We start from the raw sequence: 24,421 nt of genomic DNA on the forward strand, positions 1-24,421 counted from the left end.
TGAAACCGCATTTACGAACCACTTTGTCTTGCTTTATAATAAACTTACGTGGGATCTGGATTCTCATAATATTTTCCCACTGGCTCTTATCTGATGGATTCCAGTTTGCAGCAAAGCCAGCTACAGGGCAGGGAATCACTTAATCTGCCTCAGGGGTTTTCTCGCAATGACTTCCCCTGTCCATAAACCCAATTAGTACATAAGCACATTATAGAGGAGGCCCCCCCGCTCGAGACCCGGGTAATAGCTGTAGCGAAGAGCCTCTAAGGAAGAGCGACCTTCTGATCTGGCAGACTACTTTTTCCCTGTAGTGGCTGCGGTAGCTGGAGTTATCAGCTGATAGTTAGGGAAGCTTCCTTTTTATGTACTTCGTGTAATACAAATACAGATCATCAATAAATGATGAAAGGCTTCTGTACCTGGTAAAGAAATCTATAAATACACATTTATTTTTTCTTCTCTTTTCAGGTGTTTAAAGGCAGGATTAACTATTGATCCAGTTATCGTAGAAGCCTTCCTTGCCAGTTTATCCAATCGCCTTTATATATCGCAGGAAAATGAAAAGTATGTTATGCTGGATACTGACCATAAGGCCTTTCATATTATTTAATGAAAGAAAATGTTATATATTGAAGTGTCTTTTCCTTTGGTTTCAGGGAAGCACATTTGATTCCTGATCACACAATCCGTGCTTTGGGCCACATTGCCGTTGCCCTGAGGGATACACCAAAGGTGATGGAGCCAATTCTGCAGATTCTTCAACAGAAGTTTTGTCAACCACCGTCACAGTTAGATGTGCTGATCATAGACCAACTGGGTTGTATGGTGATAACTGGCAATGTAAGTGAATGAGTAGAAATAAACAGTTCTACAAAAGATTACATTCTACAATTGACCAGCTACTAAAAAACAAGGGTTAGTTTAAAGAATTTCCGCATCACTGTGGACTAAGAGAATCACTACTGGTATTACTTACAATTCAGTTTTTAACATATGGATTGCACCCTCTTGGGTCTAGGTGCACTCTGTTCTACTGTACGGTACCTCCATATTTCTAGTTGTCTCCATGTGTCTAGCAGAGAATACGTCTCCATATGAAATCAGGGGCATACACAGCTACATTATGGCTCCATAGACTTCTATAGGTTCCTTTTTATGCTTCAGTTCAATGCAGAGCTTGTCCTTATTTGCCAGATCTCTCATTTTACTGATTGGAGAGGTTAAAGTCTGTATTAATACTTTTGATATCAGGGCTTCTTTTTCTACTGGGGCCTCACCAGCTATAGCATGGTGATGCTTCGCCTCATATGAGGTGTGTGCAGCGTATAATTACTTCTGTCGGAACTGCCTCCCCAGTGTACACCTCGCCAACATCTGGGGGGTGCCTGACCAGTGAGGTCTGCCTCACCTTTTGAGAAGCACTTTTCTATATAACCATGATGGCAGATTGAATATTATTGTTGATGTGTCCATCCCAGTTATACATGCTAGATGTTAATTCTTTGATTCCAGGATGCTGCTGCCTTCACTAGCTCTCATGTATCAGCACAGCTTCCTGTACTGCTTTCTCTTTCTCGAGACTTTACAGCCCATGTGGGATATCCTCTCTCCTGTGCTGACCCAGATACTGATGCGGTCTGTGGTGTATAGTCTCTCCCCCTGCATATTCTGCCTGTGAATTCTCTACTCATTATCTACAGCCTGTGTGATACCCTCCCTCCCCCTACAGACTTGGGTGCTCTCCTCCCTCCCTCTAATACAGTTTTGCTCTGCTTTGTATGATCTCTTCCTCCAGCTGGTATCTTTAACACTGTGAGAGTAGGGGTAGAACAAAGAGAGCAAGCTTTCAACAAAGCAGATAGCTATGTCAGCCCTGAGCCAACAGCAGCCAAAGCCAGGAGCAGTGGGCCGTCGGCAAATATGTCAGAAACAGCAGCACAGCCAGCTATGTGAAGGAGTTGCACAGACTCTACAGCAACGACCTGGTAGGAAATCTTTATGAATTTGCTTAATTTTGCATTTAGGAAGAAAATTAACAATTAAAAAAATAATAATTCAAAGATTACATATCATTTTGTTTCTATACTGATAAATTAATTTATCTTTATAGCAGTCAAGGCTCAGTTTTTCTGATACGGCGCTTGAAAACAAATCTCTCACGTTCAAGTGAATATGAGCAGATCTGCAATAACGCAGCACGGCCGCTATACAGTGGTCAGAGCCTTCTGCTTCTGGCACTGACCCCCGCATATTTTCCAGTGCCCGGAGGCAGCCAGAACAGCAGCTCCGTGCAGGGTCCAGTTGTCGGACCCCCACTAATCATGTTCTGTGGATAGGTCATCAGTATAAAAAAACACCGCCCAACCTGGACAACCCCTTTTAAAGCTCAGTATAAGAAAAACAGATTTCTGACTGCTATCAAGGTATGTTAAGAAAATTAATCAGCACAGAATTATGAACCTAAAAAGAACATCATGATAAAAAACGGCGGTTAACTTTAAGCCAGAAGGGAACAACCTGAGATTTGAAAACCATGAATCTGATCTGAGGATTTGTTAAAGTGTAGCTAAACGTTTGACAAACTTCTGACATATCATCGAGACCTGTCAGAAGTTTGGATTGGTGGGGGTCCGAGCACTGAGACCCCCACCAATTGCTAGAATGAAACAGCTGAAGTGCTCGTGTGAGCACTTAGCTGCTTCGTGTGTGTTCGGCTTTTTATGGAAAGCCGATTTATCGGAGTACGGGCCCATAGACTTTCTATTGAGTCCGTACACTGATACATTTATTTCCGGAAAAAGCCGAACACACACGAAGCGGCTGACCGCTCACACGAGCACTTCAGCTGCTTCGTTCTAGCGATTGGTGGGGGTCTCAGTGCTCGGACCCCCACCAATCCAAACTTCTGACATGTCTCTATGACATGTCAGAAGTTTGTCAAACGTTTAGCTACACTTTAAATGTTAAACATTTTTTAATGTGTGGCAAAAACATATCACCACTATGTTGATCATTAGACAGGTGTCAATGACGATAGACACACTCAATAAATGAAAAAAAAAAATCTATATCCTTCTAAAAGTGCCTGGATTGTGTCTGTGTAACTTAAAACTTTTAAGATATTTGGTCCTTTCTCCACAGCAATATATTTACCAGGAGGTGTGGAACCTATTCCAGCAGATAAGTGTGAAGGCCAGTTCAGTTGTATACTCTGCCACCAAGGACTACAAAGATCATGGGTACAGGTATGCAGATCAGATGAGATTGGATGTTATATATGTCAATTCTTAACACATTTTTTTCTGTTTGAATAGTTGCTCATTTATCTAATTTTCTTCTTTTGTCAGACATTGCTCATTGGCAGTCATTAATGCACTGGCAAACATTGCTGCCAACATCCAAGTAGAACAACTGGTAGATGAGCTACTGATGAACCTACTGGAGTTGTTTGTGCAATTGGGGCTGGAGGGCAAGCGAGCCAGTGAGCGAGCCAGTGAAAAAGGTCCAGCACTCAAGGTGAGACATTTTTCTAAGTGGAGCTTGAAACCATCAGAATTCAATATTTTGAATGGCAGCATTCAGGCCTTTTCAAATGTTCCTGCGGAAAATAGTCATGCTAACGTTGGATATAAAATAAACCTAATTTATCCACTTAGCAGCCAGTTCATTATAAGTGCCTTCTTAATAATTTGTTAGGCCGCAAATTATGCATTGTGTAATGTATAGCATTGTATTGTAAGTTAAAGAAGACCTCCAGTGGAAACACAATTTCCATCCTTACACACCCCACCTGACTGTGTATCACATTCTGCCCTTTTTTTTATGTATATTGTACTTACTTTTTGAACTGCTGGCTTGTCTGTGCTTTAAAAAAAAAAGCCAGCATCTTGATTCTTAGATTTCCCCAGCTTTCTCTTCCTCTCTGCTTTGCTATCAATCCCATGATGCTTCAGCACAGCGTCACATGACCAGCTAAATACCATACCATTTCTGTATGCTGGGGACACTGTGGTTATCATTCTCTCCACGTTCTCCTAAATAAGCTGAGAAACCATAAGTATACAGACAGGGAGGCTGCACTATATTCTTTACATTATACCTGTGTGACAGGAATCTGTTTAAAGAGGCTCTGTCACCAGATTTTGCAACCCCTATCTGCTATTGCAGCAGATCGGCGCTGCAATGTAGATTACAGTAACGTTTTTATTTTTAAAAAACGAGCATTTTTCGCCAAGTTATGACCATTTTTGTATTTATGCAAATGAGGCTTGCAAAAGTCCAAGTGGGCGTGTTTAAAGTAAAAGTCCAACTGGGCGTGTATTATGTGTGTACATCGGGGCGTTTTTACTACTTTTACTAGCTGGGCGTTCTGACGAGAAGTATCATCCACTTCTCTTCAGAACGCCCAGCTTCTGGCAGTGCAGACACACAGCGTGTTCTCGAGAGATCACGCTGTGACGTCACTCACTTCCTGCCCCAGGTCCTGCATCGTGTCGGCCACATCGGCACCAGAGGCTACATTTGATTCTGCAGCAGCATCAGCGTTTGCAGGTAAGTAGCTACATCGACTTACCTGCAAACGCCGATGCTGCTGCAGAATCAACTGTAGCCTCTGGTGCCGATGTGTCCTCGCTCGTCCGACACGATGCAGGACCTGTGAGTGACGACACAGCATGATCTCTCGAGAACACGGCTGTGTCTGCACTGCCAGAAGCTGGGCGTTCTGAAGAGAAGAGGATGTTACTTCTCTTCAGAACGCCCAGCTAGTAAAAGTAGTAAAAACGCCCCGATGTACGCACATAATACACACCCAGTTGGACTTTTACTTTAAACACGCCCACTTGGACTTTTGCAAGCCTCATTTGCATAACTACAAAAATGGTCATAACTTGGCCAAAAATGCTCGTTTTTTAAAAATAAAAACGTTACTGTAATATACATTGCAGCGCCGATCTGCTGCAATAGCAGATAGGGGTTGCAAAATCTGGTGACAGAGCCTATTTAAGTATCAGTGGTAGCTGATGATAGAAGTTTCTGCCCCCCACCCTGTGCAAAACTAGTGTGGTACAGGAACTGCTGAAGCCTGTGATGGGTGACACATAGATCTCCATAGAATCAAGTAGAGAAAGCGTGTCACCGAGCCTGATTCACACTGCTGCTAAGCAACCATCCCCGTCTGATATATAGAGATAGAAGCAGCAAGAAAAACTACAGCTGAGAGACTGACACATGGAATACCATAATGGTACACATGGGAAAGTTTTTCGTTTTGGCCGGAGTGTCCCTTTAAGAAGCTGAGGAGTGACTTAGTTCCTGACCAACCATCTACTCCGCTCCAGCTGTGGAACAATTTACAATTGCAGCACATTGCCTTATGCTTCACCTGTAACTATCGTAACTTACAGCAGATTGTGTTATGTTCAAGGAATATGTCTTGAATTAATCACTCTTCCAATACCTCCCAGTAATCCGATGTCCATAATGTCTGTGTAAAAACAACTTTCACGTTTCAGTACTAATTACTACCTATGAATTTCCCAAAGAATTGCCCTAGTTTTATCATGTACTTCACAAAAGCTTGTTCTGTTCTGTTTTATTTTTGATTAAAGGGGTTTCCCATGAAGGACATTTATGACATATCCACAGGATATGTCATAAATGTCAGATAGATTAACCCCTTCCCGCCGCAGCCCTTTTTCAGATTTTCATTTTCGTTTTTTCCTCCCCACCTTCCAAAAGCCATAACGTCTGTATTTTTCCGTCGATATAGTCCTATGAGGGCTTGATTTTTGTGGGACGAGTTGTAGTTTTTCGTAGCACCATTTATTTTGCCGTATAATGTACTAGGAAACGGGAAAAAAATTATTTGTGGGGTAGAAATTGAAAAAAACAGCGATTCCTCCATGGTTTTTTGCGCGCCGTTTTTACGGAATTCACTGTTCAATTAAAACAACATGTTAACTTTATTCTGTGGGTCAATACGATTACGGCGATACCAAATATATATAGTTTTTTCTATATTTTACAAGTAAAAACCTAAGTGTAAAAAATAAAATTTATTTTGTGTTGTCAAATTCCGAGAGCCGTAACTTTTCTATTTTTCCGTCGATTAAGTGGTATGAGGGCTTATTTTTTGCGGGATAAGCGGTAGTTTTTAATAATACCATTTTGGTGTAAATGCGATGGTTTGATCACTTTTTATTTCATTTTTTGTGGGAGATGAGGTGACCAAAAAATAGACATTCTGGCGTTTACAATTTTTTTTACGGTGTTCACCGTGCGGGTTAAATAATGATATATTGTAATAGTTCAGACTTTTACGGACGCGGCAATACCAATTATGTTTATTTTTTTACTATGCTCTAGGGGGAAAATGGTAAAAGGGGGGTTTTTTGAACTTTTAATATTATTATATTTATTTTTTTTTTACACAAAAAAAAAAACTTTAACAAATTTTTACTTTTTTTATTAGTCCCCCTAGGGGACTTCAACCAGTAATCGTTAGATCGCTTGCACGATATACTGCAATACTAATGTATTGCAGTATATCGTGATTCTGACAGGCAACTATTAAGCCCTGCTGGAGGCAGGGCTTCATAGGTGTACAAAGATGGCGGACCTGGGGGCGTTCATTAGGCCCCCAGGCAGCCGTAGCAACCATCGCCCCACCGCGATTGCGTTGCGGGGGGCGCGATGAGCTTTTCGAGGGGGACGCCCCCTCTTTCTAACGATTTAAATGCTGCGGTCTCTGTTGACCGCGGCATTTAACGAGTTAAACTAGCGGGATCGCGCTCGAGCGAGATGCCGCTAGTTACTCTGAGGTATCAGCTGTAACAAACAGCCGACACCGGCATCGTATGAAGCGGGTTCACTCCGTGAGCCTGCTCCATACTTCCCCTACCCGACTTTGGCGTATGGATATGTCAAATGTCGGGAAGGGGTTAAGGTCCCACCTCTGGGACCCACACCTATCTCTAGAACAGGGCCCCCTAAACCCCGTTCTACCACTCTGTGTTCCGGCAGAAGCAGGTGAATTCCCACCGTGAATTAGGAAACCGCGTCGGTCACTGAGCTACGCTGTTTCCGTAATTCCCATAGAACAGAATGGTAGTTACGGAAACAGCGTAGCTCGCATACTATACTGCTTCCGTAACTGCCATTCACTACTATGGGAGTTACGGAAACCCGTGTAGCTCAGCGAGCTACGCTGTTTTAGTAACTCCTGAACATGTGATTAGTAAGTGGCCGGGGAGGCATAGGGAGCAGAAAAAGGTCGAGGTTTAGGGGGCCCCGTTCTAGAGATAGATGCGGGTCCCACCTCTGGGCTATCTGACATTTAGGGCATAACCTGTGGATATGTCATTAATGTCTCTGATGGGATGTCCGGAATCGCCACAAAATGGGCAAAGGGGGACAAATAACTTCAAATAATAAAAGAAGCAGAACTTACCAGTTAAATCCACCGTTGCTCCAGCGCTGCCTTTCCGGTGCTCCCTTTGGATCTCTGTTTACTGAGCTTCAGCAATGATGTCCTGTCCACACTCGTGACTGCGGCAGCCAATTACTGGCCTCCGCAGTGGCTGCAGGGGGTCACGTGTGTCGCCATAACGTCATTGCTGCAGCACAGTAAACAGACCTACAGGGAGCATCGTGGCGCTGGAGCTGCGGGGAATTTATCAGGCAAGTTATGTTTTTTTTTTAATTTGATGGCAACCCCCCATGGTCCGTTTTTAGCGATCCCGTTCAACCCATTTAATGATAAAGCAGTTATGACTATGCACTGGTGATTTATCCAAGGGGATAGCAAGTCAGATAATTGAAGTTAGCAACTTTTCATGTGGTGAGTTTGTCAAGGTCTCCACTTACACTAGAATGGGGCAAAGTCCCCTATCGTAACTGGTAAGGTTTTTGCTTGCAGGGTCGGTATGTACAATGTCCTGTTTATCTTTGTGCTCAAATGAGGAATTCCCTTAATTAATATTCACTACATATAGGAAAGCTTTCTGTAAGCCAGTGCAGTTTTTTACATTTAACAAATATATTTGTGTGCATGTCGACAACAATAAATCACGAGTATAACATATATACATGCTTTGAGGATGTGAAGACTGTCCTTTTATTGTGCTGTAAAAGTTACCCTGCAACTCTGTCCTATTGTCCAGGGAAGTGTGGGCAACAATTTGACCAGCGTACACGTAGGTACAGTGTTTTTTCACATGGTTAGTTTTATTTCCTCACTGAGAAATGATAGACCACATATGTCCTCATGCACGTGTGTCCACAATATACCAGACATTACTCCGCATTGAGGTCCTTTAAAGTTTTTTCAATCCCGCTAAGAAAGTAGAGTATGTACCTCTATTTTGTCACTAGAGCTTGGCTGCCTCTGATGTCCATCAACGTGCCATAAAGGTGTTGTCTTAAAAAGACAACCCCTGTCTATATACCTTATTAGACTAGGACTTATGGACCTTATAGAAGGTAAACCCCTTCGGGCCCCCTCCTATGAGCCAGAGCGGAGGGCAGATAGAGAACCGAGACACTCTCTGACACTCTAGCTGTCCATGTATTTCATGGACAGCCATTCTTTGCACGGGAAATCTATAGCAACTTTCCCCAGATGTAAAAAGCCAAACCCACATCAATTTGCTAAACAAACGTAAGTTACTTATTTTATAATAAAATTAATGGATCCTCTCTTTCCGCGTGATATTCTTTACTAGGCTTCGAGCAGTGCGGGGAACCTGGGAGTCCTGATTCCTGTAATTGCTGTGGTGAGTATCTCTGCTGTTTAATATTCGTACTGTCACAGTAAAGGTCCTATTACATGATATGGGCCATGAAAACGAGCGTTGATCAGCGCTGGATTGCCTTTTTCACAAGGAGAAATGATTGATCATGTATGGGAACGAGCGATCGTTACTATGATCGCTCATCCCCATATGTTTCCATCATGTCGGCAGCACATCTCTCTGTTTACACAGGGAGATGTCCTGCCGACATCGATAATATTTCTGGCTGAAACGAGCAGATCAACCGATGAACGAGCTTTTGCTCATTCATCGGCTGATCGTTGCCCTGTTTACAGGGAAATTATTGGCAACGAGTATTCATACGAACGCTCGATTGCCCGATAATAGGCCAATGTAATATTCACATGGGTCTAGGAATTCATGTGCTACATTATAATCTACATTAAAATGCAATTGTGAATAAAAAGTGTGAATATAATGTATGAATTAACTTAAGGTGATACAAACCATTAAGGAGTTGGAAAGGTGGCAGGAATTACCGCTGCCGATTATAGGAAGAGCTCATCTCATAAAGATGATTAGTTTCCCCCGGATCCTATACACATTGCAGACGCTCCCATTTCTTTTGTCTTCTCGGGAAATTAATACAATAAACAGAGTCTGCATAATTTTTTATGGAAAGGAAAAAGGGTAAGAATATCGTTAGCTAGGCTATATAAAGAAACATCGGAGGACTAGCAATTCCGGATGTATAAAGATATAACGTGGCGTGTTTGTTTAGATATATAAGGGACTGGCTAAAAAATGAAGAGATAATCGTTGATTTGGAACTAGAGAAAGGGGCTCTGGGGGTGTACTCATTGAGAGGATTAATCCATAATAGAGAAGTCAAACTAAAGGAATTGGGGTCTAGAATGATTGTATTTTAGAAAAGCATGGTGGATATTATCTCTATCTGTGTGCTTAGGGAGGGAGAATTTCAATATGCTTGAACCTTTGTATGTAAGACCCAGTTCACACAGTTTTTTTTTTACGCGGAACCGCACCGGAATCGGTGCCAAAAAACTTCCGAAACCGCCTCCCATTGATTTCAATGGGAGGTAGAGGTGTTTTTTTTTTCCGCTGCAGTTTTTAGCCGCTCGCTGTAAAAAAGGGCGGCATGCTCTGTCTTGCCGCGGTTCTGCTTCTGAACTCCCATTTAAATCAATCATGTAATGTGTGTATTTAAAAAAAAAAAAAGAAAAATCAACACTAAAATCTTTAAAAGAAAAAAACAATGCAATTGTTGAGGGCATCTTCTGTGAAGGCGAGAAGATCACATTTGGTCAAGTCTGTGATTTCACACAAACTTATTTCCGAAAAAAGATAGAATAAAAAAAAAAAAAGCATCTTCGAGCACTCAAACCTCTTTTGTCGCAGTTCATAGATTTTTTTTATATTGGAAAACTGACGCAACAGTTGAAGAATACTCCTTTCAAAAAGATTTCTTCATAACACGGTCTGCGGTTTTATGGACCCACTCAGTCCTATTGGCCGCGGACACCTTTCTGTATCGCTATGGATGGTTGTACGTGCTATAGAACTGTGCTGGGAATTATGTAGCATGTCAGTTTTTTCGTGTTTTACGGGCCGTGCTCCCATACTTTGTATGGGAGCATGGCCCGAAAATGTGGGCTGCCGTCAGTGGGCCGCGATTACGGGCACGGTCGTGTGCATGGGGCCTTAGACTGTAGATTTCGGTAAGACTCTATTCACATACCGTCCGAGCCTTCTGTCGGAGGTATACATCCTGATGTATACCTCAGACGGAAGGCTGGGACGTATGCCACTGTATACAATAGCATATGTTGCCAATATGCCAAAAAAAGTATATCGTGCTGTATGCTTACAAACGGAATGTGATCATAGCCGAACAGAAATCATCCATCTGAACCAGACCTGTGCATTCTTGGTCAGTCTACTACATAAGAGTTTGACCGTCTACATAAGTGCTCTAAAAATATCAAACTTCACCACAGTGAAGGAAATAAGTATTTGATCCCTTGCTGATTTTGTAAGTTTGCCCACTGTCAAAGACATGAACAGTCTAGAATTTTTAGGCTGGGTTAATTTTACCAGTGAGAGATAGATTATAGAAAAAAAAAAAATGAAAATCACATAGTCAAAATTATATATATTTATTTGCATTGTGCACAGAGAAATAAGTATTTGATCCCTTTGGCAAACAAGACTTAATACTTGGTGGCAAAACCCTTGTTGGCAAGCACAGCAGTCAGATGTTTTTTGTAGTCGATGATGAGGCTTGCACACATGTTAGATGGAATTTTGGCCCACTCCTCTTTGCAGATCATCTGTAAATCATTAAGATTTCGAGGCTGTCGCTTGGCAACTCGGATCTTCAGCTCCCTCCATAAGTTTTCGATGGGATTAACGTCTGGAGACTGGCTAGGCCACTCCATGACCTTAATGTGCTACTTTTTGAGCCACTCCTTTGGAAGACCCAGCCACGAGCCATTTTTAATGTCCTGGTGGAGGGAAGGAGGTTGTCACTCAGGATTTGACGGTACATGGCTCCATCCATTCTCCCATTGATGCGGTGAAGTAGTCCTGTGCCCTTAGCAGAGAAACACCCCCAAAACATAATGTTTCCACCTCCATGCTTGACAGTGGGGACGGTGTTCTTTGGGGCATAGGCAGCATTTCTCTTCCTCCAAACACGGCGAGTTGAGTTAATGCCAAAGAGCTCAATTTTAGTCTCATCTGACCACAGCACCTTCTCCCAATCACTCTCAGAATCCTCCAGATGTTCATTTGCAAACTTCAGACAGGCCTGTACATGTGCCTTCTTGAGCAGGGGGACCTTGCGGGCACTGCAGGATTTTAATCCATTACGGCGTAATGTGTTACCAATGGTTTTCTTGGTGACTGTGGTCCCAGCTGCCTTGAGATCATTAACAAGTTCCCCCCATGTAGTTTTCGGCTGAGCTCTCACCTTCCTCAGGATCAAGGATACCCCACGAGGTGAGATTTTGCATGGAGCCCCAGATCGATGTCGATTGACAGTCATTTTGTATGTCTTCCATTTTCTTACTATTGCACCAACAGTTGTCTCCTTCTCACCCAGCGTCTTACTTCTGGTTTTGTAGCCCATTCCAGCCTTGTGCAGGTCTATGATCTTGTCCCTGACATCCTTAGAAAGCTCTTTGGTCTTGCCCATGTTGTAGAGGTTAGAGTCAGACTGATTAATTGAGTCTGTGGACAGGAGTCTTTTATACAGGTGACCATGTAAGACAGCTGTCTTTAATGCAGGCACCAAGTTGATTTGGAGCGTGTAACTGGTCTGGAGGAGGCTGAACTCTTAATGGTTGGTAGGGGATCAAATACTTATTTCTCTGTGCACAATGCAAATAAATATATATAATTTTGACTATGTGATTTTCTTTATTTTTTTTTTCTATAATCTATCTCTCACTGGTAAAATTAACCTAGCCTAAAAATTCTAGACTGTTCATGACTTTGACAGTGGGCAAACTTACAAAATCAGCAAGGGATCAAATACTTATTTCCTTCACTATATATGTATGAACTTTTTTTTGACTGGGTTTTACTGTATGTCTAATGTGATTATAACATGTGACCTTGACACTGGCTATGTTGCACTGTACTTAATGTATTTGTACCAAAAAATGGTACCTACATAATTGTTTAATTTCTATAAATTTTTATTTTGGTGAAAATGCAGAACCGCAGCAGTTTTAATATATATATATATATTTTTTTTTTTTAAGACCGTACACAGATCATCATAAATAATGTTATACATTTGTTGTACAGATTTGTTACGGTCGTGGCGATACCAAATATGTCTATATTATTTCATGTTTTTGGGTTTATATTTTGAAAAGTTTATTGTAAAAAATAAATTGTAACTTTTTTTTTTTATGTAGTTTTTTTTAATTTATAATGTACTGGCATATATCTATATGCCAGTACATTAGACTGTTACTGATTGTACACAGGCAGTTGTTAGGGCATACCTCAGTATGACCTAACAGCAGGAAATATGGTCAGACAGCCCTAGCGTTTTTCAATGGACTCTAGGCTGTCTGGCCATACAAGTTATGGGATTTCCTGTGACTCCATCAATGGGCAGTCCCCCCTCCTCTTATTTACTTTGAATGCCGTGATCAGCTTTGATCGCGGCATTCAAGGTGTTCACAGCGGAGAGAAGAGGTTTCTCTTCTCCCACGCCGTTGGAGCCGGACTGCGGCTATGTATTACAGACGATGCTCTGCTCCTGCGGACACGGCTATCACACAGGACGAGAATGCTCGTCCTAATGCGCGAAGTACCCGCCGCTCATGACGAGTATTCCCGTCTTGTGTCTGCAACTAGTTAACATTGGTTGTAGGGGTTGTTTATGGCCCTTTTATCCAAAGGCGAGCATTTCCTTCTCTTGGGAGGGGGATCCAGGCTCATTTTTGAGTGGCAGAATGAAAGGACATATGGGAACACAGACCATAAATATGGCCATGTAAGGCTATGTTCACATGGAGTATTTTGACGCGGAAACCGCGTCACAAAACTCGTCAAAAATGGCCCGAAAATGCCTCCCATTGATTTCAATGGGAGGTGTCGGCTTCTTTTTCCTCCGAGCAGTAAAACTGCCTCGCGGGAAAAAGGAGCGACATGCCCTATCTTCGGGCGTTTCCGCCTCTGACCTCCCATTGACTTCAATGGGAGGCTGAGAAAGCGTATTTCGCGGTGTTTTATGCCCGCAGCGCTCAATGGCCGCGGGCGAAAAACGCAGAGAAAAACTCAGCGAAAATCGGCGTGCAGGGAGAGAAAAATCTGCCTCAAACTTCCAAATGGAATTTTGAGGCAGATATTCCTCCAGCAAAGTACTCCGTGTGAACATTGCCTAAACACGCTCATAACCTTTGTTATATTTAGAGCTTTCAAGGCTTACTGAGTTGTCGGTGCTGACATAAGCTAAAGAGGAGATATCACAATTTGAGCGTTTTATTTTACCACAGTGAATTTCTTTTTTTTTTCCTCAGTGCGGTCTTAAAGAAACTACTGCCCTGAGAAAACTTTTCACATAAATGAGAGGTTCTGAAAATAGCTCCTATACAGTACTAAGCACGCTATAGTAAAGCAAATAGCATAGTAATCGATCGTGATCGTTTCATCTTATTTCATGTTGTTTTGTATGCTGCCACTGTATACTCAACTCTTGGGTAACTTTTTTCCAGTTAACGGCATAGAGAACATTATACATGGGGTTAATGGTTACATTTCTAGCAGGAAAACAAATATTTAGTAACATTGCACAAACCTTGGGTTGAAAATCTGCCGAACGCAGCGTCAGCAGAAAGCGTTAGGCGACTTAGGAAATAGCTTTGACTATATTTGTTATCCTTTTATCTTTGTCACATACAGACAGACCCGAAGTATTACTATGAGCTGCATTTTATTGAAGACCCTCATAGATGTATTGTACACTAAGTATGAATATTTGAGTCAGGGAGGTATTATAGTACATGGTCTAGGCCTATATATCATTGCATTATTCCAAATGAATATATCTAGGAAGACACTTTGTCATAGATCGTTCACCAAGTCCATCTGGGTTGTACGTCGAAAAGGTTATATTTTATTATGGCTATCACAATGCAATGGATATGATCTAATCTCGCTATTGTACCACATACAATGAATTCTCTACAGCTTTTTGGGATTTCAGAATATTAGGTAGAGTTTGTATGGCTGGGTTCATACGACCATGTTACGTCCGTAATGGACGGAACGTATTTAGGCCGCAAGTCCCGGACCGAACACACTGCAGGGAGCCGGGCTCCTAGCATCATAGTTATGTACGACGCTAGGAGTCCCTGCCTCGCTGCAGGACAACTGTCCCGTACTGTAATCATGTTTTCAGTACGGGACAGTAGTTCCACGGAGAGGCAGGGACTCCTAGCGTCGTACATAACTATGATGCTAGGAGCCCGGCTCCCTGCACTGTGTTCAGTCCGGGACTTGCGGCCGAAATACGTTCCGTCCATTACGGACGTAACATGGTCGTTTGAACCCAGCCTAACTGTTACATATATAATATTTAATAATCTGAGCTAAATATTAAGCAAAGGCTTAGTTATAGGACTGATTCATGATTTGGTAGGATTAGCAACTTTTCCAAAAAAGATGAGGCAATCCGTGCGATGCTCGTATATGAGAAACAGGAAAGGGCGGTCTACAATGAAGCGGGCCTGGATGGATAATGGTGTGAACCCCACCACAGTGACCGATCCTGCTTGTGTCCCTTCTTCATTAACTGTGATGGTGCCTTGTTGCTGAAACTGCAAAAATGCTATATTAGTAGAAGATTGGAAAGAAAAAAATACCGGCAAGCAAGATCACAAGTTTAAGTGGATTCGTATAACTATATTTCTATTTCTCCGCTTTACATTCCATTCACAGGCGTATAAATACAACTTCTGTCCTTGCTACATTGGATACTGGTGTCCGCAACAATAATAGATTCTTTTTTGGTTTTAAATCCATAGTAGAAGAACTCTAAAAACGTTTCTTGTTTAACTGTAGGTGCTTTGCCTATTCGTATTCTTGTGTCCTACCCCTTGAATTATAGGTGGGTGGGCACTTGATATTTTCAGGTCATATTGTTGACCGCCACAGAACTGTGTACTGATATGTAAATAAACTTTTTAAGTGATTCCAAATGTAGGTAACTTTTAATTTTTTCATATAGACCGTACAGCCATACAGTGAATTCAAAGTGGTCTGTCTTGTTTTATGTAAATAAAGCTTAGTAAATTCTACAGCTTTATATTTTAGGCTTTTTAATATGCCGTCTGCTGTGATTCGATACTGCTCCTGACATTTAGCCACGCAATGCAGCATTGGTGCCCAGCTATGTCTATGGTGTCTTGTTATTCCATAGACTCAATGGATTGTTGATTCAGTAGTCTGTATTATTGCATGAAATGTTCGTCCAGGCCTAGTGTCCAGGATTGGCAGGAATGGAATCGAATTGGTGCGGAAACAGTGAGGCATATGGCACGCTCAGAAATGTAGTTTTGGTGCAGCAATATTAATCACATTGCTTCTTACTACAATTTTACCTCACCAGACTGGCGAAAGATTATAAATAAATGTGGAATAAAGGGTTAGAAAAAGCGCAAGATCTCTGTATTTTAGTTTTTGAAATTTATATTCTGTAAAAATAATGTACGTTTTTGAAAAATATCAAGAATCTTGCAGTATTTTTTTATAAAAGCCTGTCCAGTTTTATTCAAAATGGCGGCACCCATTGCACATTTGAGATAGGTACCAAAAATACCACTGTGGATGATATTCCAGATTTTTTTTTTGTATTGTTGCTATTAGGCCAATGTTAGTAACTCATTAAGATAAAAAAAAAACAACTGGTGACGTTTTTTAATGTAAAGGCGGCACATCCCACCTCGCAAGACGTTTATTTCCCTCTACCCAGAAACTTTTCTATCAGTGTTTAGCAAGGGAATGATCAATCCAGTTCTTTCTATTGACAAAGTAGCTCAACATTAATAACAGTTGAAGTTTCATCCAAAATTTTGGACTATGGCTACCCTAAACAAATATCTTCACACGGAGTAAATAAAAATGGCCAAAGTCACCCCCCATTGATTTCAATGGGGGGCAGAGGCAGTTTTCATCCCGGGAGGCTTCTGGTCGCTCGCAAAAAAACAAAAAATCTGCATTTGTTTGTTATTCCAGCAGTTTCCGCCTCTGACCTCTCATTGAGATCAATGGGAGGCATATGAAAACCTGACGTTTTTTTGCCTACGGTACTTGCATTCGATTCAATGGACGCGGCCAATAAACGCCTGCAAAAAACTCTATGTAAAGAGGTGGCTGCCTACTATACATAGGTTAAATTTGACTTGCATGTATGCGTCTATACTTACCAGGCCAATGTTGATGTCTTCATCTGTAATGCCTGAAAAATCTGCTTTACTTGTGAACATGTCCTTCACTCCCATGCTGCTGAGCGCTTCCTTCAAGTTGTAGTTCTTTTCCAGCTTGAAGCGTGGTAGATGAACTTCTCTTGTCCTAAGAACAACAATTAAACTTGATCTTTTAACAATCTAAAGTGCTGTATGTATTTCAAAAATGACTTTCTTCAAGCAAGAGAGCGTGTAGAATACATTGAGCTGTGTGTAAAGGCTTTTGGGCACTACCCTGCCATTGTACCTCTGCACTACTAATGCAGCGTACCTTTTACCCACATTAGGATTGGCTATGGCAAGTGTCAATATATCATGCTCTCTTTTTAAAGAATTTTGCTTATGGTAATTATGTTCCTTTTCCATTTTATATCTGCCCATTGTTGAAACGGCCTTGGAACAAAAACAATTTTTTACCAGTCACCTTTAGTCGGGTCCTCCTTGGCAAAAAAATAAAAATAACACCGTGATCAGCATAGTGCTTTTTTTGTAGGAGAAAATGGTTTACCCTTTCAGACATTTGTCATCATTAAGTTTTCCAGGATAAGCTACAATTGTAAATGTTGTCAGCAGAATTTCTAAAAGGGACAATGCCTAGAAACTGACTTATTTTCTAGTTTACCTCCTGCGAAATCTTTGCAGGACCCTTGCTAATTCATATTCGTTCTTGCAAACCTAAAACCAGATACTCTTTGCAACCAAGTTGCTGACGAACAGTGGAAATAGTAGCAACAAATCGGTTTTAAATAGTAGTTGTCGCTCTGGAAGACCCAATGCTATCATATGATATTCTACATTATATTGAAGTCAATAGTCGCTGTGTAATACTAGTTTTCCTCTGGATGTGTCACCAGCTTTCCCGTAGTTACAGCTAATCCCAGGAGGAACCCCAGTGTCCAGCTCACCAATGGGTTCGCTGCCTAAAGAAAAGGGGCTATACTGGCACACAACCCAGTTTAAATGTCATTTTTTAATATATATTATATCATTACTAGAGTTTTTTTTCTTCTTCTTTATTCATCCACCTCCTTAAAGAAGTTCTGTCACCAGAGAGCCCTCTTCTGTGATATAAACAAATAGCCCCAAGCTAATGTGTGCAACGGTACCCATTAAATGGCCCCTCAACTGCCAGTCCGGGTGGGCTAGCAGGCACGCAGGAAGCTCCTTCTATATGCATTTCTGATGAGGAATCATCCGCCTCTCTAAAAGACACCTTTCTTTTAGGCCAGAATCACACATGCAGTTTTGATGGTTTTTGGCTCCATTTGAAAGAAGATGCATTAGTCTTTTCTTTATACCTTTTGGATCCATGTCTGGCTTTGGCTTAAAAAAAAAAAACGGAGCCAAAAAATGCACCAAAAACTGCATCAAAACAGTGTGTGTGATCCTGGCCAGTAGTCTCCGAACTGGTCGGATGATCACTCTTGGCTTATCAGTAGGACGCAGTTTTCCCTAGAACAAGGATATCCAATTGCCCGCCAGACTAGAAGTTGTACCCACCGCTAGTATAAAATATCTCGTAGATGTGCTAATATAAAGAGGTCTGTCTGGTGCACCTTTACATTGATTTTGCCTTCTCTATAGTGCTGCAGAATATGCTGGTTATATTTAATTTTAGCAATTGTGGGAGCTTCTTCGATGGATTTATATTTTTTAGTTTACCCTTTTTTTAGACAAAAAATTCTCATCATTTCTCTATTTTACCTGTTGGTCATGCTCTTCTGCCATCGTTCTATTAAATGTGGGCTGAGCTGCTTCTCCAGTAGCTTCATACCTGATAGTTTGTGTGGGGCAACTATCAGCATGCTTATATTACCAACATAGGGCAACTGCAGGACTTCACAATCCAATTCCGAATCCATAGCAAACAAAAAACTTCCCTTCAGCTTCATCATTGGAACTTTTACCACCTCTTTTTCGCTAACACGGAAATTTGCATTGTAGGTTTGCTGTAGCGGAAACTTATTCTCCCATGTTCCTATGTAAAAAAAAGAAAATATTCATACACCATGCTTTTATGGACAAATATAAAAAAGGAATTAGTGAGATTTATCAAAGTAGTTCAAGGAAAAAGTAGGGAAATTGCAAAGAGCAACCAATCAGATTACAGCTCTCAAGTTTCAGAGTCTGTTTTAAAAAAAAAAAAAAAAAAAAAAAAAAGGCGGAACCTGATTGGTTGTTATGGGCAACTCCGCCACTTTTTTCTTTTGCACGAGTCTTGATAAATCTCATTGTATACATACTAGAGTGACATTAGGAAGGTGCTATTTACCTTTGAAATAGATGCAGTTTATGAGCAACATTAGAATATTCGGGTTCAGGTTGGCAAGCGCTTCCTTTATCAGTCCTTTGGTGAGCTTCTCAATCCGTTGGTTAACCTTGTTGAGAAAAGCTTTGTCTTCAAAATTACCAATTTGAGCCTCTGCATAGTAGAAATTTTTCAGGTTATCCTGAAACTGCTTACTAATGGGGAAATCCTGCTGTATGTATATGTCATTGACTGATCTCAATGTGTAGCCAAAGTTTCTCCGAAACAGTCTGTGGGTTAATTTCCGGAAGACTGAGTGAATAGTGGTTTTGTCATACTTGGCGCTGGCATTGATAAATTCTTTGAAGCCTAATGTGGAGAAAATTTCAGCCTGAGTCTGCCCTTTGGTTCCCATTGATATTGTAGCCATTGCTGTGGATATTCCAACTGGTGCCAGCAAGACATTATCGGTTGCATTCGTGTTCTCTCTAATGGCACGGTAAAGATTAAAGCCAAACTTTGCATTTATAATGTTTAGCCTCTGAATCCTAGTTTTTCCAGGAAAGAGTTCATATATGTTTCCTTGAGTTTTATCATCTCCTTTGATTTCCGGAAGGGCATCAATGATTTCTGGGTAGTCTTCATCTTCCCCAAATATTTTGTCAAAATCGAGGTAGTCCTCATCATCCTCTCCTTCAGGTATAAGATCATTAGTCACCGTGTCGTCTTGAAGACTCAACTCGCTTTGCGGAGGAAGACCCCGTGCTCCTAAAGAACCTACATCCTCACTTTTAACAAAATGCTCATGTAGGTCTTTGACTCCACATAATGCGGAAGAAATAAGGAGTAAGCTTGTAGCAAGATGTAGGCAGCTCATCTTTGGAGCAGTGATTCTTACCTAAAATAGCAAAAGTAGTTTGGAAATAGTCCTTTCAGAGATCTACACATAAGCGTAAATATTTTGTTGGTTTTTGAAGAAAATAAATGTGATGCGTCCTTACCTGGAAGCTCCTGGCCAGAACTGCCATGGGGAATATAAAGCTGTGACTCAAAAGCTAAAACATAACCTTTGCCACTTTCCAGAGTAAACAGTCCAAAACATTGAACATACGCAGAAATGTCTGATCAGCTAAAGTTCTTTCCTTCTTGGAGGCCCCCTTGCTCGCTCCCTCCCCTTCTATTTCCTGTATTTCATTGTCCCGTTTACAATAACATTCTGCATGGAAGTTTAGCAGAATTTGTGGAGAAGTGTATCCAATGCTATTTATAAGCAATAGCTTGTAGCAGCCATTCAATTTTAGTTTCATGTAGTTTCTGCTCAGTTTTAAATCTCTTTTTTTTTTTTCAAAAAAAAATAAATATATATATATATATATAATTTATCTTCGGCTCTAGTGACACTGGCATTATTTTCCGTTTTGTCAGGTATTTTTATTGCCAAATATAGCACAGGCTGCATCACTACGAGTGCTGTCAAAAATAACAGAACCCTGGTAACCCCATTGTCAGTCATAGGGGTCCATCAGTATTTGTCATTATCCATTTAGAAATGGATCCAGCAAAGCTTGCAGCTCTGTTATGAACGGAAGCCAGGACCCTAGTGTGAACAGAGCTTTATACAATAAGAATGATTTTTCATGGTCAACTGATGCATCAAGCAGTCTTTCAGACTGATCTTTTTAATACACCTATAACAGAACTTGCAAAAATGGAAACTTTCAGAACAAGCACGACTCCCATGGTAACAATGAGAGTGACTTTACCCGCTTCTATAATGTGTATGATTCAGCTATTCTTGTTTGACTATCTCCTTGCTGATCGTAGGGATGCAGGATGCATCGAAACTTCAATACTGTTTTGATACTTTGCATCCCCAAACGGTTCGATATTGTTGTTTCATGTATTTCGATGCTGAGCTGTGCGGCCGCACAGCTTAGTATAGTAAAACATGAATGTATGAGAGCGGGGCTGCAGCTGTGTGATACAGCCATTGCTCCGCTCCGGAGTCCTGATAACAAGTGCGCGCCGTCAGGATGATGTGATGTGGCCAGCGCTGTACTAATGAGCCCCGGCACTGAAGACAGAACATGGCGGGCACACTGCAGAACACATCTGTCTTCAGTGCCTGCGTCGCCGCTCAATAGTGCAGCATCGGCCACATCTCCTTATGCTGACCTCGCGCGCACTTCCTGTCGGGAGTGGGGCAATGACTGTATTACACAGCCGCAGCCCCGCTGGTGGAGATCAGAGAAACCTCTTATCTCCGCCGTTATTCCTGTGAACGCTGCGATCAAAGCGGACTGCAGCATTCAGGGGAAAATGAGGAGGGGGATGCCCTTTTGATTGCGTCACAGGGAATTCCTGTGACGCGATTGAGGGACATACCATATATGGGCAGACAGCCCAGGGTCCATTAAAGGACCCCAGGGCTGTCTTACCATATTTCCTGTTGTTAGGGCATACTGAGGTATGTCCTAACAACTGCCTGTGTACTATCAGTACACAGGCTAATGAGCTGGCATATAGATATATGCCATGACATTAAAGTTTAAAAATAAAGCAAAAACAAAGTAATATTAAATGTAAAAAAAATACACACACACACTATTTTTAAAATAAACATTAAAATAAGTCTCAATACATAAAATATACACATATTCGGTGTTGGTGCAGCCGTAATAACCTTCATGAATGAGAAACATGATGGGATTAATTACTATTAATGTGAGGCACATTAAAAATTCAATAACACGTCGTGCCTCACATCAGAAAATGTAAGATTTTTTTTTTTTTTATTACTGTTGGCAGAGTATTGTTTTGGTATCGAAATCGCAATACTACACGAAGTATCGGTATCGAAGTCCAAATTCTGGTATCGTTACATCCCTAGTTGATCGTGAAGGAGGGGTACAAGTTAAAATAGTGCATGCTAGTGGCCTGTTTGTAATGGCAACAATCTTTTTTTTTTATTTTTTTTTTTATATCGTTGTTAACCATTTTTCAATACAAATTGAAAACAAGAACCGATAAATCACGTCTCCTATTAATTGACGCTCCAAATACCAAGTAGTAAAACCAAAGCATTCAGTAAGCTTTTGTTTTATCTGAAACGGTTGAAGAATAAATTTGTCCCACAATTTAAAAAATGTTTCAATTTGATTCTCCTTACAAAGAAGTCTCTACCCAATCCATCCGAAACAAATCAGACCGTTTATAAAAAAACAAAAAAATACGACGGGTGAGGGGTGTGGTCCCTATCGAGACCTGTAAAATCATTTTTCTCACAGCTGCTTTTTATGGGGTCTTGTGATGTTGATCATAGTTGATGGGCAACAATCTTTTTAATTGCAAGATCATCGAGCGTTTACATTTACGCACACCGCGGTTTGCAGATCCAGTGATCAAAATTTTTACCACTCCTGAAGATCGCGATTTCAACTATGTAAAGTAGTAGCAGTACAGCTGCCTCAAAACATTTGGATCTTGGTTTGTTTTGAGCTATGGTGCCATCTGCATAAGGCCTCTTGCGCAAGGCTGTATTACGCATCCGTGTTTTATGGATTGTGATTGGCCTTTACTACGCCTCTCCGTGTGGCATGCAAAGACTTTCCTTCTCATGCTGCTTTATGTGTGTTTATCAGGCGTAAGCTCCACAATCATGATGATTTAGATCTCTGAGACATTCCAGATACTTAGGATCTAATATGTCTCTAAGATATATATATATAAAAAAGATATATTTTTTCTGATGATCACATTCTCCATTCCATAAAAGTACGTGTCTCTGTGATTGATTTACAGCTGACAAGAAGATTACCACCCATTAAAGAGGCCAAACCAAGACTTCAGAAGCTCTTCAGAGATTTCTGGCTGTACTCTGTTCTGATGGGCTTTGCAGTAGAAGGTTCAGGTAAGTCAAAGTTAACAGAATGTGATGGTTTAAAAGGCTCCCCTGCGTCACAAGTCATTTTACTTGCATAAACGAAAGAAGCAATAATGGTGTTGCCGATAATATTCTTGAGCTAGTGTCTTTCTGAAAATAATGGGAGGATTTACTGCTGTGTCTGCATCTAGAATGTATCCAGAAATGCGCCAAATTTTGGTGCTTTTCATTTTAGATTAATTTAAGAACAGATGTTTTGAGCCTGAGTAAACCCTTTCAAAAACTGTCTAGGGAAGGGAGCATGGCCTAAAATGCACCAAAGTGTGCCAAACGGAAACTAAGACAATTGAGAGTTGGTATATGGAAGCAAAAATGTCTTACATGTCTAGCAAGATGGGCCAAGTTTATCAAACCGTGTGCGCCACTGTGAAATTTTCAGACTTCCTGTTTTAAGGGACCTTTTAGATGGGCCAATTTTAGCCGTTCAACGAGCACCAATCAACGAGACTACTCGTTTGCTCCTTTCACAAGGAGCTATGATCAGTAATGCATCGGGACGAGCGATCGTTACGTTACTACGATCGCTCGTCCCCATGCATTACCATCATGTCGGCAGCATGTCTCCCTGAGATGTGCTGCCGATAGCTGTAATACTTTGTGCTGCATAAGCGATATGATCAGCCATGGAGTAACCACACAGCAGCACACAGAGTGGACTATGGTTCTCTACTGTAAACCAATAATGTCGTCCAAGCACCCCCATATAACTTCCTGCACGTGAAATAGCTGTGTGCATAACTCCTTTTAAACTTGTCACGATCAATTTCCGCTCAGACAGCTATCTGCCTATATGGTGTGTGAATATTTTTGTATTGCCCTATGCAGGTCTCATCTCTGAATACATATCATGTGTATTCAAATGTAAGGGTATGTTCACACGTCCTATTTTTGGGCCGTAAACGCCCGAAAAATGGCCGAAAAATCGAAAGCTGAACGCCTTCAAACATCTGCCCATTGATTTCAATGGGAAAACGGCGTTCTGTTCCGACGGAGCGTTTTTTTACGCGTGAAAAATGGCCACGAAAAAGAAGTGCAGGACACTTCTTGGGACGTTTTTGGGGCCGTTTTCCATACACACTATTGAAAAAAGCTCTAAAAACGGCCGTAAAAAACGCAGCGAAAATCGCGATTGCCACAAAAAAAAAGTCTGAAAATCAGGAGGTTTTCTCTTGAAAACCGCTCCGTATTTTGAGACGTGTTTGACTCTGCGTGTGAACATACCCTAAGAGTATGTTCACACGGCCAAATTTCAGACGTATACGAGGCGTATTTTGCCTCGTTTTACGTCTGGAAATACGTCTCAAATACGTCGGCAAACATCTGCCCATTCATTTGAATGGGTTTGCCGACGTACTGTGCAGACGACCTGTTATTTACGCGTCGTCGTTTGACAGCTGTCAAACGACGACGCGTAAAAATACAGCCTCGTCAAAAGAAGTGCAGGACACTTCTTTGGACGTTTTTGGAGCGG

General features: G+C 41.3%; 2 protein-coding genes across 2 annotated transcripts in view; one reads left to right on the plus strand and one right to left on the minus strand.

Annotated features, from left to right (window-relative positions):
• The window catches only part of PI4KA (phosphatidylinositol 4-kinase alpha), a 139,357-nt gene that overhangs the window by 46,882 nt on the left and 68,054 nt on the right, over window positions 1–24,421 (plus strand). Inside the window, exons 15-20 of the mRNA XM_075832282.1 lie at window positions 469–564; window positions 657–840; window positions 3,142–3,245; window positions 3,348–3,516; window positions 8,724–8,774; window positions 22,809–22,917. Coding sequence (XP_075688397.1) covers window positions 469–564; window positions 657–840; window positions 3,142–3,245; window positions 3,348–3,516; window positions 8,724–8,774; window positions 22,809–22,917 — 713 coding nt within the window. The remainder of the gene's footprint in view (window positions 1–468; window positions 565–656; window positions 841–3,141; window positions 3,246–3,347; window positions 3,517–8,723; window positions 8,775–22,808; window positions 22,918–24,421) is intronic.
• SERPIND1 (serpin family D member 1) lies at window positions 14,210–20,112 on the minus strand. Its single transcript, XM_075832271.1, has 5 exons — window positions 20,009–20,112; window positions 19,032–19,905; window positions 18,464–18,737; window positions 16,721–16,865; window positions 14,210–15,112 (listed from the first exon to the last, which is right to left on the minus strand). Exons 1-5 carry the CDS (start codon window positions 20,033–20,035, stop codon window positions 14,921–14,923), a joined length of 1,512 nt encoding a protein of 503 aa, XP_075688386.1. The 5' UTR covers window positions 20,036–20,112; the 3' UTR covers window positions 14,210–14,920.

The sequence above is a fragment of the Rhinoderma darwinii genome, chromosome 1 (genome assembly GCF_050947455.1).
Source record: "Rhinoderma darwinii isolate aRhiDar2 chromosome 1, aRhiDar2.hap1, whole genome shotgun sequence".
NCBI classification, from domain to species: Eukaryota; Metazoa; Chordata; class Amphibia; order Anura; family Rhinodermatidae; genus Rhinoderma; species Rhinoderma darwinii.